Raw genomic sequence first — 16974 nt, 5'->3', positions numbered from 1 at the left:
ATTTGAGCTGAGCTAGAATGATATTTTAGTTTTTGACCTAATTAGTGGGCGGCACTGACAAGTGAAATGAACTGCTAATAGCCGTAATAAGCGAGTTATCAGCCACTAGATTCATTACCGCTCCCATTTAGTTATAGTTCACAGCTGCGGAAGTCATTATTCAAACTATTGCAAATCTATTAGCACCGTTGAATTAAACATCAAAATAATTGCAAATATTATTGAAGTGTGATATTTTAGTCAAAGTTTAAACAGGCAGTAGTCTTCAATTACTTTAAGTGGTTGGTTTTTTGTTCTGTTTTCTTTTCTTTGCATTTACTCAACTTACCAACACTCTGCGTTATTAAAAATCAATAAAAAGAAAAGCTACTGTAGTGGAAGATTTAAACTAAGACTACTTAAACTATTTTAATTATTTCTCTGAACTACTTTTCTATGATTTATAATAAAATCTCTGGCTGCTTACTTGGTGGCAATGTAAAGCGATTATTTCGCCTTAACTTCAAGTTACCCAGGAGCATGGCACACGTTTCAGCTTCACATGAGGCGTTATATTAGCCAAGACACATTCGAAGTGAAATAAGAGTAAATAGAGCAACTAAAGGGGCACCGGAATCGAGACTCAAAGGACCGAAGTAAGCAGACAGGACGAAGCAACGAGGCAGCATCAACTAATCGCCTAATGGTCACTTTGCAGATAATTACCAAGGCTTATAGTTGCTTGTAGGATTAGGGACGCGCTGGAATGGAGAATGGCGAATGGAGTCCGGCGAACCGGGGGATGAACACGAAGCTGTCCTGGCAGGACAACTCAAAATGCGGACAGGACAACTGAAGTCGGTCAGTGGGCGGGGCAGTTGGTGGGCGGGATGAACAGCTCTTGGCATTCGGGAATGCAACAAGCAGCCCTTGGACACCAGCACACAACTCAAAGGGTCATAGCCATGAATAGAAAAAATGAAGGAATACACTAAAAAACATTGACTTGTGTCCTTAAACACTAATACTTTAACAAATGGAGAATGATTCTCCTCTTGCATATAAACTATTTCAACATAATACCTTTCCCTACCAATTTTTAAAGCATGCTTTTTCTTACCTAAACAGAAACTTGTACCTCATCTAAATAATCTCGTCGCACAGTTCGCTTTTTTGCCCATGTGTACGGGAATTGCTTAAAGAAAATCAGAGAAAATGAGGAAGGCAAGGATCTGGACATAAAACCCAACCAGAAAGAATGTCCGAAATGAGTGTAAATGAGGATGAAGGAGCCCTCGAAGTGCGATGGAAGTGTTTAGGCCTGCTTCTCCAATTTCATTCCATTTCATAGAATTCCATTCACTCCCTCTTCGTTGTTAATCTGCCAATCTGTAGCGAACTAAACCCAATTAGGTCACATTAGGATTTGCGTGGTTTAATTAACTCAAATTTGTTGCACGGACTGCAAATACCCGGGACATTGTGCCTTATCTTCGCCTTTGACCAAATCCATTTTCACGGCGCAAAAGGACTTCCGGGTGAAATCGGGTTATCTTACGGCGGCTTGGTTACAAATAGATATGTAATATTGGCCAAGTATGAGCCCTGTCATGTGGTCAAAGTCGGCTTAAATTCGGTGATTACGAAATTATTTTTTTTATTATATAGTCGTATTTAATTCATTACTGAAAAACTATTATTTTGCCGTCGATCTTCATTTTTTAAACCTAAAAGTTGAAAACAAATATGCATTTAAATTTAACAACTTTATTTGCCTATAAAGCGTATAAAGAGTTACAACATTGTTCCACCATTGAAGGCCAATTTCTTTAACCTCTCCCTTTAAATTATATATGTTCCAGCCATCGACTTTCGTTTACCGCTTTGGCCTATAATAAAAGGAGTTCTGCACGTGGCCAAAAGTTGGGCTGAGGGTGATTGGGTGATTGGGTGGTGTTTGGTAGCAACGTCAACAAAGGAGCCACCGAAAAACTACTCGAGAAACAACTGGGCAAAGTGGACTTGAAAAAGTTCGAGCACTCGAGCGTCGTCAGCATGTGTAATAAAGGTTATTTATGTATATTTTATCGCCACCCCCGTTGCACCTGAACTCGCCAAGTAGCCAGCGAACAATCTTGCCACCCAGTAGCCATCACCCAACCCACGCACTCGAGAGCATTGAGATTGGCCGGCCAACTTGTTCGAGTGGTTTTAGCCTAGGTCCAAGATTTATTTCGGCCATCCAGCTTAGCAATTAGACGAATGAAAAGTTGCTCATATAAATGCTAATTCCCCAGCAACACAAAGAGCAAAAAAAAAAGAAAAGGGAAAGGAGGCGAAAAAGCTCAGTCGAAATTGCAATTGCAATATGGCAATTGCAGCTCATTACGCGAAAGGAGCGAAATAAATTAAAATTCAAAAGGTGACACGGCATTAAGCTCAAGGAGCAAAGCACCTTGTGCCAAAGTGTCAAAACGGAAGTAATAAGTGATAAAACGGAAACACAAAGACAAGGAGCAGGCACCGGATGCGCATGCAGTGCCAGAACTATTGCCAAAGCTAATCGCAAAAAGGGCAGGGAAAACTGGGTGGGCGTGATGGGTGGCCATATAGAGATCCGGATGGAAAACTTTGGAGGACGAGTTGAGGAGGTGGCAAATTGACATGCAGCAATCGACCTTTATTAAAAAGTTTTTTTTTTCGCCAACCGCCAAACGAAGCGGAGAAAAAAGAGCTAGTGGCCCCCAAGACGCAATATATATGGGAAAACTTCCACTCACTTTTGCCACACCCTCCGCCGGAAAATCCATCTGAGGGTGACCCTCGAGGCACCGCTGGCAAACCAATAGAAAAATGTTTGTTTGTGGCGGCAGCATCAGGAGCTGGAGCAGCAGTTGGTGATGTTGTCCTTCTCGCAAAAAGCCCGGAAACCGGGAAGCCGGGATGCAGGGAGCCCGGGAAGCCGGAACCCCAAGCGATGACAAAAGCTTATTGACAGATTATTCAACTGTTGGCACATATTGCCGCCATAGTTTGGCACCATCGGGCACAACAACACGGCCAACAAATCAACCAGCGTCGTCCAACAAATCGGCAAGCGTTTCAAGCAAATAATTAAAAAAGTTGCCATTATTAAAACTGAGCCAGGGCATCGGGCAGCTTCAGGAAAAGTACAAAGCGGAGAAGCCAAGTGGCTATGGGATATGATTTGGCTAGGTAAAAATCTGTGTTTTCTAATAAGTATTGAAAAATTAAGAAGAGAGAAATTAGCAACTGAAAGAAATGTTGTATTCAAATAATATTATAATATAATTTAAACCAAAAAAATACTCTCGTTTTAAAGTATTTCCAAGTCGAATAGAAATTCACGAAAAGCTAAGAATCTGAAAAGGAATTTATCTTGCTACTCCTTGTAGCGATTCGTTTTCTTGCTATAATCGGTCAAATTCATTGGTCTCAGTCATCAACTGTCTGTTGTTCAGCTGGCCCCAGGGAAAGTGTCTGCTTATTGAACCTTGTCTTAGCCAGAATTACTAGTAGATACTAGTAGCAATCGTTAAGCCCACATTCCACATCCATTTCAACGAGGACACCCCACATACCACAAACACTCCAGGGCGTTGCATTCAACTGCTTTATTGCTTCGCAGAGCAAAAGTTTTTCTATAAAGCACAATATATATCTGCACACATGAGCAACTCATTTTTATATGAGATAAGCCCGTTGCTTGATAGGATAGTCTATTCTAGAATACTCTAACGAGCACAAACAGTTTATTGAAAATTATTATTCCAATGATGCAACAGTGCGTATGAGTTATATCAAGAAAATAACGAGTATATTACTAATTATTATTCATCTAGAAATGAAATAATTAATTTTAGTTACTTATATTAAGATAAAACTAAATTTCTTATATATCATATAATAAATAATTTCTAGAAATTATAAGTGTGTACCAGCATCATTAGGTTTCAGTTGTCAAAATTTCACCAATCGTTGTGGCATCTTATTTGTGTATGTGGGTGTGATATACCATTGTCAATTGTTTTGGCATATTGTGAGATATTGGGCGAGGCAACGTTGGTGCAGCTGCTGCCGGTGAGTGCTTCATCTTTCCGACCACTTGGCGTATACTTAATATGCAGCTGCAAGTGCAACTGCAACTCAAACACACACACACACAATCGAAAGCACCCAGATACTCGAAGTGTAAGCTTACATTTCCACTCCCAACGGCCGCTTTGCAATTGGGTTGATTCATGAGCCAAATCTAATAAGCATTAGACAAGAGTAAATTTCCAGGTTTTTTTCTTTTCTCTTTGGTTTTGCATTTCCATGGACCGCAAAAGCCCAAAGAGCAAATGCACAAAACCAAAAACCAATGGACGCCAGCAACAACATGGCAAAATACGAAGCGAAAACCCAAAATGAATGAACGAAATTCAAACAGTTTTCCGAGAGTTGCCAAAAACCGTTTTCTTCTGACCAGCATACACACTCACAAAAAAAAAGAAAAAATGAAGAAAATTGGTAAGAAGTGGCGGCGAGAGAAGTGAAGTGAGGAGAAGAGAGTGAAGCGAAACGAACCGAGTGAACCAGTGAAAAACAAATCAAGTTGAAGTTTTCTCATTTCCATAACTAATGCAAAAATCCAATTTCTTATGCAAACATAAAATTTTCCACTCGCAATGGGCTGTTCGAATGAGGGGCTTGTGGGGTTTTTGGGGGGCCATGCATGCATACTATAAAATTCAGGTCAAGCAAACCATAAAATCATTCATCATTTTCGTGTAAGTGTTGGGCCACACGTACAAACAAAACTCACACTCGCACACACACACACACACACACAATCAAGCTTAGAATCCTTGCCAGTCCTGTGTGTGGGTGGGGTTGCCTGTGGTGGCTTTAAAAAAAAACGGCCGACGTTCGCATTTCCACAATAAAAATCAAGAAGCGAGAATGCCCCCAAAAAGCCCTACCCACATGCTAGATACACAAATATAAAACAAAATAAAAATAATAATAACAATAATGAACGAACCCCGAGACTGTGCAAGCGAGACAGGTGACAAGGGGCCTAGATACGCTCACACACCCAAACATTTGAATACACTAGGCGAAAAAAGTGTATAATGTTCGGATTAGATATGCCAAAACAAGATTTCATTTAATATTTAAATAATTTGACAAAACATATTTCTGTTATGTAATGGCATTTTTATTAACCATCTTTAATAATAAAATGATATTAAAATTTCGTAATTTGTAGATATCAAAATCAGTGTAATGTAAATAAGTTATATATTTATAAAGTAACTAAATTTTATGAAAAATGCAATATTTTTTTCATGTGTAGAGCCTATGAGTCGAAGAGAGACAAGGGATAAGTGTCAAAAGAATTTGGCAATGCCTCTATGGTATGCCCATTTTTTATGCATCGTGAGTTGTTGTTCGTTTGTGTGTGTGTGTTTGTATTTGTTTTAATGGTAAATAGGGTACACCCCGGCCTTTAAATTTCTGCATCCCCTCCGTGTTTTTTGTTGTCTCTGCCTGCGTAGGCAATTTAAGCTTTGCTGACTCGACCGCCAAGAAAATGTTCTCATCTCTGTTCCTCTCGTTATATTTTTTATTTCCAAACCGAACCCACACATTTATTTCTTAGAATTTATTGTTGTCTACCTAAGAGCGCAGATAAAATAGAAGAGAGCAAAAAGAAGGGCATAATAAAAGTTCAATTTAAATTCGTTTGGATGTTTTTTTGTACATTTTTGCTATCTTAATTGCCGTCGATATTGCCCACAAATCAAATAAATTGTACTAGCACTGAGAAATCGTTTTCCTTGCAAGTAAATTGAAATGTCAATTTAAATAAATCTTTTCAAGGTCCCAACAGATAAGATTTTTGCTTCTTAAAGCTGTTATTGTGATCTAAGCTTCTATTTCTAAAATTTTAATTAGATATTAATATTTATATTTTATGTATATTTCCATCATTTAGATATCTAGAATTTCAAAATTGAAATGAAAATTTCCTCCGAGCTGAAAAATTCCTGCCACTCACTTATCGATATCGAATTTTATACACATAGAAACAAAAAGCTCCAACTAATTACGAAATGAAAGACAAATAATTCGATCAATGGCTAAATTGCAGGCCAACTACGAACTTGGCTCGAACCACCCATACAACCAGTTGCCATGAACTCTTATTGGCTGCCAGCATAATTGTGTAACACAATGAACCAATTTGTGTTCGAGTTTTCTATATCTTTTTACACACACGACGGAAAGTTGATAACTTATTTTTTAGCATCAACACTAGAGAAAGTTGACCGATGATGATGATGTGATGGATAATATTTTTTTCCCAACTCCATCTAGAGTATGTGGCCACCAATTTGGTCGATTGCACCACCACCCACCACCCACCACCCACCACACCCCATTCACAAGAAGGTTCCTGGCAAGTAATTTATTTTATTTGGGAAAGTAGCTGCTGATGCCCATGCTAATCAAGGGCAAAAATGTCGTAGAATAATTTATTATAGTTTTGCTAACCGCTAACCACCGAACAAGACAACACACAACAATGTCCCCCAGTCCCACAAGCAACCGAAAATACACCACCCCATTGTGTGTGTGTGTGTGTGTGTGGGGGGGGGGGTAAAAATTAATTGAATTTTTGTACCACAAGTTCTTGAGCATTTTCTCTCGCCGCCATTTTCTGTTTAATTGCTGCCATCAGCGTGGCGGTTAATTTTTAGAAGAGTCCCGTCCACCACGTTTCATATTTTAGGGTGGTGGGGCGATCGGTGGAGCAGCAGCCTTGACTGCTCGCCTTGCGGTTAGTGCTGCCGGCAATCAAAGCAATTGCTTCTGCTTAGGCCCCTTTTTCTCTAATAAAATAATTGAATTGCGGCCATGTGGTAATATCTCCCCACTTCAAAGCCAATGAGCCAAATGCAATTAACCAACGGGATCGAATAGAATGAATCAACTGAGCTGCTTTAAACTCAATTTGTAAAGGAACTCGGGCAGCTGGTTCAAAGGAATGTTTATTCAATATTCATAACGGAAATGCGTAAGACATTCATGTTGTTCATTAGATTGTGAGCGACTATCGAGGACAATACAATATATCTGGCTATTTTTTTTATAGTTAAAACATAGTCAATAATCATGTATGATTAAAAATGTAAATGTTCTAGAAATAATTGGACTAAAAGCAGAACCGATTAAGGCGCAAACAATGTATTTATTCCATTAACGTGATCAGGTGTTCCTTAAGAAATCTCCACAGTCTTCGCATTTTCCCGTTTAATCGCTCCCTTTGATGTTATTTCGCCAAAATGACTGCAATTACCCCAAACTCCATTGGCTGACTAACTACCAACGAACAAGGCAACAATCTTATGAGCTCCCTTTGAGCACTACAAATTGGTATAAGGAGTTTTGCAGCGGCGGTATAAAAAAAGAAAGAAATCCTGCCAGGTCCTGGCTGCAACAAAGTGTTTGCTGTCGTCATAGTCGCTGATGCTCCACTTTACGCATATGCAAAATATTTAAGTGCAGCCGGCAAAGAGCAAAGCAAAGCCTCAAAACACACTCGGCAGGAATCCAGCAGGCCCGCCCACAATTTCGCCCAACTGCCAGTGCCACACCCCCAAAGTTTTCCACATTTTCCGGCCCACATCAAACCATCTGAGGCAGCCCCAATTGCAACCACGCACTCAAAAATGTTAACCGTCTTATTTTTGCCACGTTGGTGCTGGTGATGGCGACGTTTCCTTCCCAAAAACACCACGGCCTCCCGAAAACTCCCACCGCCTGCCTGCCCCCACCCCCCTGCTCCTGCTGCACTGCGTCTGCAACACACATTTCTAGTGCTGCACAAACATTTGCACAGTGAAACGAAGCGATGATGAACGTGGCGAGGCTGTAGGTGTGGGTAGGAAAAGCGGCGCCTAAATGTATGCAGCATATAATTATTGATGGAGTGCGGGTGTTGGAGCAGGCCTGAAAATGATGAGTATACTTACAGACGATGGGGATTGCAGGATATACATACACACGTATGCATGTGTGTACTCCCTGCTAGTTAATGTTGTTAGCAGGTGCTCGAGACATTTGCATATGTTTGTGGTTCATTGCAAGTGCGAATCCATTAACATCAAGTGAAGCATTAGATGGAGTGCACTCAGAGAAAGGCGGGCTATCAAAGTTTGTGTCATATTCAAAGGAATGATTTTTACATTTTGAGACGTCTAAAAATCTTAAATTCTTATTTAAATATATGATATAAGAATATATATACTTATAGTCTGGAAAAAAAATCAAAAAATGTTTTGTATATTAATCACTTAACCTAATTGACAAAAAGTAATGGGGTCATATTATTTACGATAAAAAACAAAACTAATATGTTCTGGATTTTAAGATCATGTCCCTACCAGTTTGCGCAGTGTATAGAATTCTTTTGCTGATAGGAGAAATCATGGCAACGTTTTTGGGGGCGGACTAAGATGAAGAGCTTTTGAGTATGGGGAGGTATTCTTAAGTACCCCAGTGCCTGGTTATAATTTTCTCATTAGTCAGCCTAAGAATTTCTATATACCACAAAGGCAATAAATCCAAGGAATCCCAAAAAAGCAGGAACGAAATAAATTCCAAAGAAATTCTACAGACAGCAGCGGAAATTGAGGGAGTGCACAAAAGGGAAAGGGAATGCGGAGCAGAAAGAAAAAAGTCAATATAAGGAAATTAATTTCCAAAGTCCAGACCGACTGGGGCAGTTGTCGGGGGAAGACAATCTTAAGGATTGGCGACCAACACATAAAATTCAATTAACCCCCAAATACACACGGAGAAAAGGCGGGCAGGATGGTTGCGAGGCAGTGCAACCCCTAGCACTTGTCAGCTCACTTGAAGGAGTTACTTGGACTTGGACTGCACACACTCAACACCCCAACACCCTTAGTCACACACACATAAAAGCAATTGAAAGAACATGCGAAAAACAATAAAAAGAAATTAAGGTAAAGTAGCAGGCAACGGATGGATCAAGGGGGCGGGAAAAGAATCATTGAATCATTTAATTAGCGTTTAGATTGCACACACACACATACTCTCACTCACACTCGTACACTACCAGGTTATTGAATATGTAAGCTTGTGTGGGTGACAGAGGGGTCGGACCATTTTCAATTAGTTTGCCAACCAATTTATGTGGCCACTACAAGAAACGAGCCAAAATAATGAAGGAAAGAGGATAACATGGCAATGAGTCTACTTACACACATGTGTGTTTCGGTGAAATACAGTCAGTGCCTTCGTCACATTTTCGGTTAAAGAAAGGAAGGAGCACAGCAGACCAAAACCAAAAAGGACGAGAGTAGCACAGAAGAGGCCAAGCCAGGACATTCGCTCGGCAGCCTGAAAAGGATGAAAACCACAAAACCGCTGCCAACAACAAATAGGCCCAGCGGGCCTCACTGAGAAAATGAGAAAGTATCCTTAATGCCGAATATTTTTGCGTTATATTGATCTTTTAATGCTAACTTTAATATATACAAAATAATAAAAAGGATTTATATTTGTATTGTTTCATCAAAAGTTAGTTCTTTAAAAATAGCAAAAACTTTTGGCACTCGAAAATAAAAAGGATTAGTATGAATCGCTTAATTTTGGCAGCATGAATAAAATATAAGTTCTGTAGAATATTGTTCCTAACTCCGATATCTACTTTGAAAATGTAATATTTAAAAAATAAATTAAGAGGCTTTAATGCTTAATTAAATAATTTTTTTAAGTGCCCAATCGGCTCACTAAAGCCATGGAACTGAAGCCTTCGCTTCGACTCCGCTCGCAGCCAAAACCACAACAAGCCAAATAAAATGTGTTCTTCTTTCTTTGGCTCGGCTTTTTTTTTTTGTACATAAAAAAATATGTATGTTCTTTTTGTTCTCCAGGCGGAATAAAGAAGTGGAGCGAATGGGGGAAAACAGAGACAAACTCAAAGTAGCCGCGGGCCGTTCACAAAAGAGTAAAAATTATTGATTTATTTGCTACGGTTTCATTATCCACCCACAGAGCTGAACCCGCTGCGAGATCATTTTTATAATAAAATTACAAAAATTACAACAACGGCGGCAGGAACCGCAGCGAACAGAAAGCAGACATCCTTTAACAATTATTATTCAATATTTACAGACAGATATGAACCGTTGATTATCAAGATTAATGGCACAGAAAATTTAAGTTCAATTTGTCGGAAAATTCAGCAAAATTCTTGTGATTTGGATCTCCCAAAGGAGAAAACGAAACTTTAAAGCAATCAAGTATGCATTATTTTTTTGCAAAGAAGAAATATGAAATTTATTAAGTGAGGAAATCTAAATATATTGATGGATATTTACGAATCATTTCTTCATTCACTGCAAATGTAGAACAATAGTTTGTAACTATGCAAATCCTTTGCCTGCGGATAAATAAATACAAATTCGCGATGATTATTTTTTCGCATAAAAGAGTTAAAAAGTAAATTATATACTTATGCACAGCTTCATGTGCAATAGACGCGAATATTTTACATGCTCGCAAAGGCAGCGAATACAAAAAGCCAATCATATGCAACAGCTACATAATAAATAATGTCAACACTTACGGTCCGAAGGTCCTGGATGTTGGGCGGGGTGGCAAATCATATATACACAGTATTATATATGCATTGGCCGGTCAATTGAAATGGAATTGGATTCTGTCAAGGCATATCGATAGTGGCCGGAATGAATCGCCGTGGAATAAGGGTGAAGTGGGTGGCTTATGGTTGCATGGGTCCGATTCATCGTTGTCATCGCAGTTGAATGACACAAATTTTTATTGCCTTTTCAACGTTCGACGGATGGGACGAGAGAATATTAATACGGATACCTCAACCAATCTGAAGTTGACCAGTACGTCAGGTCAAAGCACTCACTTTCAGGGATGGCAGAAATGGCTTATCTAAAAGATATATTTCTGTTAAGTTATAATTTAGATACAATTTTTCATTTTACGTTTACTTATATTAAAATACTGATTATACTGATATATGGTATACTGATATTTCATATCTGATAGATCAGATTATTAAGCATCTCTACTAGCCAGATTTATAAATTTATATGTATATACTGAGTGCGTGTGCAGCAGACCAAACCGCAGACAATAATGTACAATAATTATATAATAGAGCTATTACCTGAACACAAAATTGCCTTCGTCAAAGCACCAAAGCCAAACCTTCGACCACAATTTTTACCCCTTTTCTCCTTTCCTTTTTCAAAAAATTTACTTGATGGGTTTTCGATGCGAATTATGGTCTGGAGATGCGGTAGGCCGAAATGCAACCCCCTAAGCTGGAAAAAAGCGGGCGGGAAAAAGCGCAGAGGAGTGTTTTTGGGCCAAAAACTGTCACAGCAAATATTTTTCGACATCCCATTCGAAATGTGCCGGAATCAGTCAGACGTAGCTTAAGAGCTTCATTCCCCACACTCACACACACACACCCATCCACACTCACACACACATGAAGGAGGTAAAAAGGACTCGGGGCAGGACCCAGACCAGATGAAGGCAAAAGACCGCACTAAAGCTATTTTAACAAGGAAAGGGACTGGAAACAACAGCGGCAAGCTTCGGGCGCCAAAGAAAAGGGGAAAACTCCATTTACGCTTGCTTAGTTCCTTTTAGTATAAAGTTTAAGCTTAATCCAGCATAAAATCAACTGGTAAATTTTTTATGTGCCCCTGCCCGACGATACCCCCCATCAAAAAGATTAAAGAGTTAAATGTTATACCCGTTGAGAGCGACCGAGAATCGAGCCTAAACCAATATCATGGCATCGAATATGATTATAGGGGTTCATTCATGCAATCCCTTCTCCATTTTTTATCTGCCCATGCAACGTAAGCCAGTTATGATGGCAAGGACATGTGATCTAATCAATTGGCTTACAATAAATTTGTCGAATGTATCACGCCACAGTTTGCAGATCTATGCTGTGGATACTGGAAAAAACAGCGAAATATGCGATTTATTTTTGTAGAACAATGTGGATTCCTATCTTTTAATCAACACGTTCAAAATTCTATCTTTAAAAATACAAGATTTATGAGAATATTTTATTCAGCAAGCTCTTATGCTTATTTTCTCTAAAAGGTCAACATGGCACCAGGAAATCTATTAACCAATTTCTTTGGCCTTGTAATAGTGCAAATGGATCCAGCAATCGTCCAGAGTAAAGATTTTGGTCCGTGCTCTTGTCCTGGTACTGATTCAGATACAGATTCTGTTTCTGGTTCAGGTGCGGTGCGTGCAGCTGATGGCGGAAGCACGTCTGCCGGCCATTTTGTTTGGAATGTGAAATCAAACCGGAAATGTTGAAATATGCAGCGTGGCTCTGACTCTCGGCCCGACCACACCCCCGTTTCCGCCCGGTGCCGCCCAGTCCCGCCTTCCGGCTCATTTGCATTGTCCTGGATGATGGCTGTTGACGTTGGCTGGTGTCGACAGGAGGACAGACGCCACATTAAAAGTCAACGGCAATATGTCGAAGGATAGCTTATGGCCGAACTTAAATAAAATACAAAATTCGTGTGCTTCCGGCCAGTCTGTGTCTTGGTTATCCGGCCTTAAGGATTAGCAGTGAATCGGCTCAGGACAGAAACAATCGGCTCACTCGAATGGCAAATGCTAACACCGAAATTAAATTATGAACCATGCTCGCCAATAGAAAACATTTTATCTTGCTAATTCAAGCTCGGTGCAGAGCAAAGACATTTGAATTGAAAATCGTTTTCGGTTAGAAAATCAATTTGGCAAATGTGAACAAGTGAATAAACATCAATCTAAATTCAAATATCCATTGTTATATAAACTAGCAGAAAATACATTTAAAGCGTGACAGTTGCATTTTGGTATTAAAGGAGGTGTAAATTGAATTACGATTTAGCTTGGTTATTTTGTTAGCCACATTTTTATTGAACCACAACCATATCTATGATTTTTCATATAATTTCAGACAAATTTTAGTGTAAATCGCATAACTTTTGGTATTATTTGCATTAAAGGAATATTGTTTAAATGGTTGTCTCGCTTCAAAAGTTATATTCCTGTTGTATAAGTTCACTCACTTTTTAAATACTTTGTCAATGCTTATTATTACTGTTGCTATCATTACCGCGTTTTCTTTCTCTCTCTAATTATTTTCTTTTTAACTTTTGTAATTTAATAAGATACAGCCTGTACTTTTCATATTCTGATTATCAACTAGGTAGTCCGTATTTTCAGCTGACTTTTGCTTTACGAAACTCTATCCACCTGATTCCTGCTTCCTCGCCCTGCCATTTTTTCTGACATTTTTATGTCCGCCGCACAGATAAATATGATTTCTTTGGGAAAAAAGCACTTTCACCTTTCTCCCGGGGCCATTGATCCGCCCTGCATCAAAAGTTGCACCAACTTCCATGCAGTTCTCCCACACATTTTTCCTTTTCTCTATTATAAACTGATTTATTGGTTCATTTCCAGGCGCCCGGATCAAAGACTAATGCCAGCTCGGTAAAAGTTGATCGGGCCAGGGAGCGAAAGTAGTGATGGGGCAAAGGTAGACAAGGTAAATTAGATTTGGCACTGCTCTGCGCTGATGATAATGCATGCGACAAGTGAGTTAAGGTTTCAGGTGGATCGGGGAGTCTCAGCCAGGTGCAGCAAGCGGAAACAATAAGAGCAACAGACGGCGAACGTAACTTTAAGCCGATATCAAATCTTTCAATAATTAATATGGCCCACAGCCAGCCAAGCCATAAGGTAGGGTGCACATTGGCGTCGAGCTGGCTGGGCAAACAAACGGCGGCTCATAAATAAACACACAGAACGTTTCAGTTGGTAAAGTTTTCCATGGAGCCGCACACACACTGCCCAAAAATCAACATCGCATGCAAATTCATAAGCTTACACCTCGCAAATACCACAGGCAATATTTTAAGCCCACTCAAAAACACTGCATTTACTTACTACTGCTTTATATTTATGCCACCAATTTAAATAGGCCGCACTTTTATGCTTTAAAAACAATGAATAGTCAGCAAGGCACTCTTCTTAAAATTTATAAAATACTTATAAACTAAATTCTAAACTTCCGCATAATAAACAAATATTTTAAAAATATGTACATTATTATAGAATATTATAAAGTCTACAACAATCTACATTTTATGGCATTGGGTTTTGTTTTACATTCCCATCAGCCTAGTTTTTTCTCCAAGTGCTTGACTAGCACACATCCGAACGTGTTCATTTCCGGCTACAGCATTTACCGTGCATATCCTGTGCCGTGTATCCTTGGCCAACTCTCCTTCGACTCGTTGCTGTTGCGTTGTGTCCTGTTGCTGTTGCCTTTGCTGTATGCCTTTGCCAACTGTGGCTGCCTAAGCCGTGCTCCATCGTCGATACAGAAAGCTTTCAGATTTAATTTTAATTAGGTGCTATTGAATTTATAAATTTTTCAGCTGCTGTCGCCGTCCTGCGCCCTTTGTCCTTCGTACTACTCCATCCCATTTTGGCTGCTCCTCCACCGCACACGACCAACTTTTCCAGCCATTTGCAAAAGTTTGCAGGGGAATCCCATCGGAGAGGCCCTGCCTGTTGCCTGACACTAATAACAATAATCGCAAATTGTATTTTCATGAATTTTCAACTCGTAATTACTAATATTTCAATATACATACAAATACATAATCTATATACACAGCACCCCCATCGTGCGCCCAAATGCGAATGGAAGCCAAAACTGGCGCATAATTAAAATTTGTTGACCACGGCTGCTGCTGTGAAAAGGGACGTGGGCATGGTTTGGATGGATTTGGGTGCGAGTTTGGGGATTTACCTTTAACAATGAACAATGTGCATTAATTTTCCGTATTAATTGTTTATTTGCGCAGCCTGCATATTAAAATGTCTGCTAATCAATAATAAACCCCATTCGCAACAGATTATTTTTCGTTTGGGGTTTCGTTTTCATTTGGTGGTATAGGGGGTGTCGAGAAGCCTTTTGGGAAAGGTTGGCTTAATTGAGTTTTAAATGATTCTTTGAGCTTTCAATTAAGGAACACTTTAAGGGCCTTTCTGCAGTGATAGAAAAATATATTTGTTATAAAATCCAGTTGAATTTCAATCTATCTATCGAGGAAGCATAGGTCAGCCCAAAAACAGTTTGTGAAAAGCCCAAAAAGAAAACAATATGTTTCGACTCTTTGGCCTTCTGATCTCACTCATAGTCCTTAGTTTTGTCCTGGGTATCAGTTGTCTGGAGAAGGGCACCCTGGCCAAGCTGAAAAAGTTCGTGAACTGCGAGTCTAAGGCTTACAAGTCCAGCCATGCGATCTACAAGGATTACTGGGTGCTGGAGAACTATGTGATGGCGGAACACGGCGATATTCCGTGCTATTCGAATGTGACCTACACCACCCATGCAGACTATACGTATCTGGATAATGTGGTGCCCCTTCTGGAACGCTGGCGATCACCCCTCAGCCTGGCCATATATGCTCCTGGCACCGACTTCGAGCCCACTATACAGAGCATTCTTTACCTGCTTCAGTGCCATCCTGGCCACGACCTGGTTCGCCAGCTGTGCAGCATTCATTTGTACTTCGACGTGGAGCACTTGCCCCAGGTGGTGCTGCCACCCGAAACGGCTCTAAAGGAGCCAGCCAACTGTAATGGACCCCCGCCGTATGTGAATGTCTTTAAAGGGAACATGTACAGGGCTCAAAACACACTGGATTATCCCGTCAATATGGGACGCAACATCGCACGCCGGGCTTCGCTGACGCACTACGTCCTGGCCTCGGACATCGAGCTCTATCCCACGCCCGGATTGGTGTCCGACTATTTGCATTTTCTTGGCCGCCAAGTAAGGTTTATTATTGCCCTTGCTGATGTTAGTTGGCAATAACTATTTTTAAATCACAGGTGATTGGAATTCCAGGACAGCAGCCCACATCGCCGTTGGTCCATGTGCTGCGGATTTTCGAGGTGATGTCCAATGTATCTGTTCCGAACACCAAGCCTGAGTTGCAAGAGATGTTGAAGTCGGGCGAAGCAGTGCCCTTTCACATGGACATCTGTGAGGCGTGCCATAGGGGACCCAACCTGGAGGAGTGGATAAATGCGAGCGTCGTCTCCCAGGAACTGAATGTCTTCAATGTTGGCCACCGCTCGGAAAATAACAACAATTGGGAGCCAATATTTGTGGGTACCGTCGAGGATCCACCCTACGATGAGCGATTAACGTGGGAGGGTCAGCGGGACAAGATGACCCAGGCGTATGCCATGTGTGTTCTGGACTACGAGTTCCATATCCTAGACAACGCCTTCCTGGTCCATAAGCCCGGCATCAAACAGCCCGGCAATCGTAAGGAGATCTTTCCTCAAGAACGCCGAAACAATGGGCTGATCAATAAAAAGATATCCAGGGAGATGCGGATGACGTACGGTACTCGAAGTGGATGCGTTATTTAGATGTAGTTCTGCTATAAAAAAAGTGATATTTCAAATTCTATGTTTATTAAAATGTGTATCTACAATATAAGGAAATACAAATTGTAATAAGTATATCTTAAGCTAGTTTAATTGGGGTATCATTTAATGGTTTCATTTAAATCTGCAAAATAAAAGTAACTTATATTAGTGGTTTTTATATTTAAAGTCATCTAAGCTCAAACTTTACTCTTTTTTAAAAGGGCACTTAAAATGCGCCATCGCTTTTCCGCTTCCGTCAATGTTTGCTTAACTTTTCTGTTGTTCAGTTAACAAAAAAAAATCAACAACTGCATACGCAACAACATCAATAGTATAAAATATGAACTGCAAACCTAAATAAATATTTATTATTTGCTGCATTCTACTGGTTGTGTGTGTGTGTGGTGTGCGTGTGTGTTTTATATG

The 16974-nt window shown here is 40.0% G+C and overlaps 1 protein-coding gene across 1 annotated transcript; it reads left to right on the top strand.

Moving 5' to 3' along the window:
• Positions 1 to 15206: 15206 nt before the first annotated feature.
• LOC6617774 (beta-1,4-glucuronyltransferase 1) lies at positions 15207 to 16613 on the top strand. Its single transcript, XM_002042050.2, has 2 exons — positions 15207 to 15940; positions 16000 to 16613. Exons 1-2 carry the CDS (start codon positions 15266 to 15268, stop codon positions 16546 to 16548), a joined length of 1224 nt encoding a protein of 407 aa, XP_002042086.1. The 5' UTR covers positions 15207 to 15265; the 3' UTR covers positions 16549 to 16613.
• Positions 16614 to 16974: the final 361 nt, after the last annotated feature.

Source organism: Drosophila sechellia, chromosome 2L (genome assembly GCF_004382195.2).
Source record: "Drosophila sechellia strain sech25 chromosome 2L, ASM438219v1, whole genome shotgun sequence".
In the NCBI taxonomy this organism is placed as follows: Eukaryota; Metazoa; Arthropoda; class Insecta; order Diptera; family Drosophilidae; genus Drosophila; species Drosophila sechellia.
The sequence above is the reverse complement of the archived record's forward strand: the minus strand, read 5'-3'. Positions and strand labels throughout refer to the sequence as shown.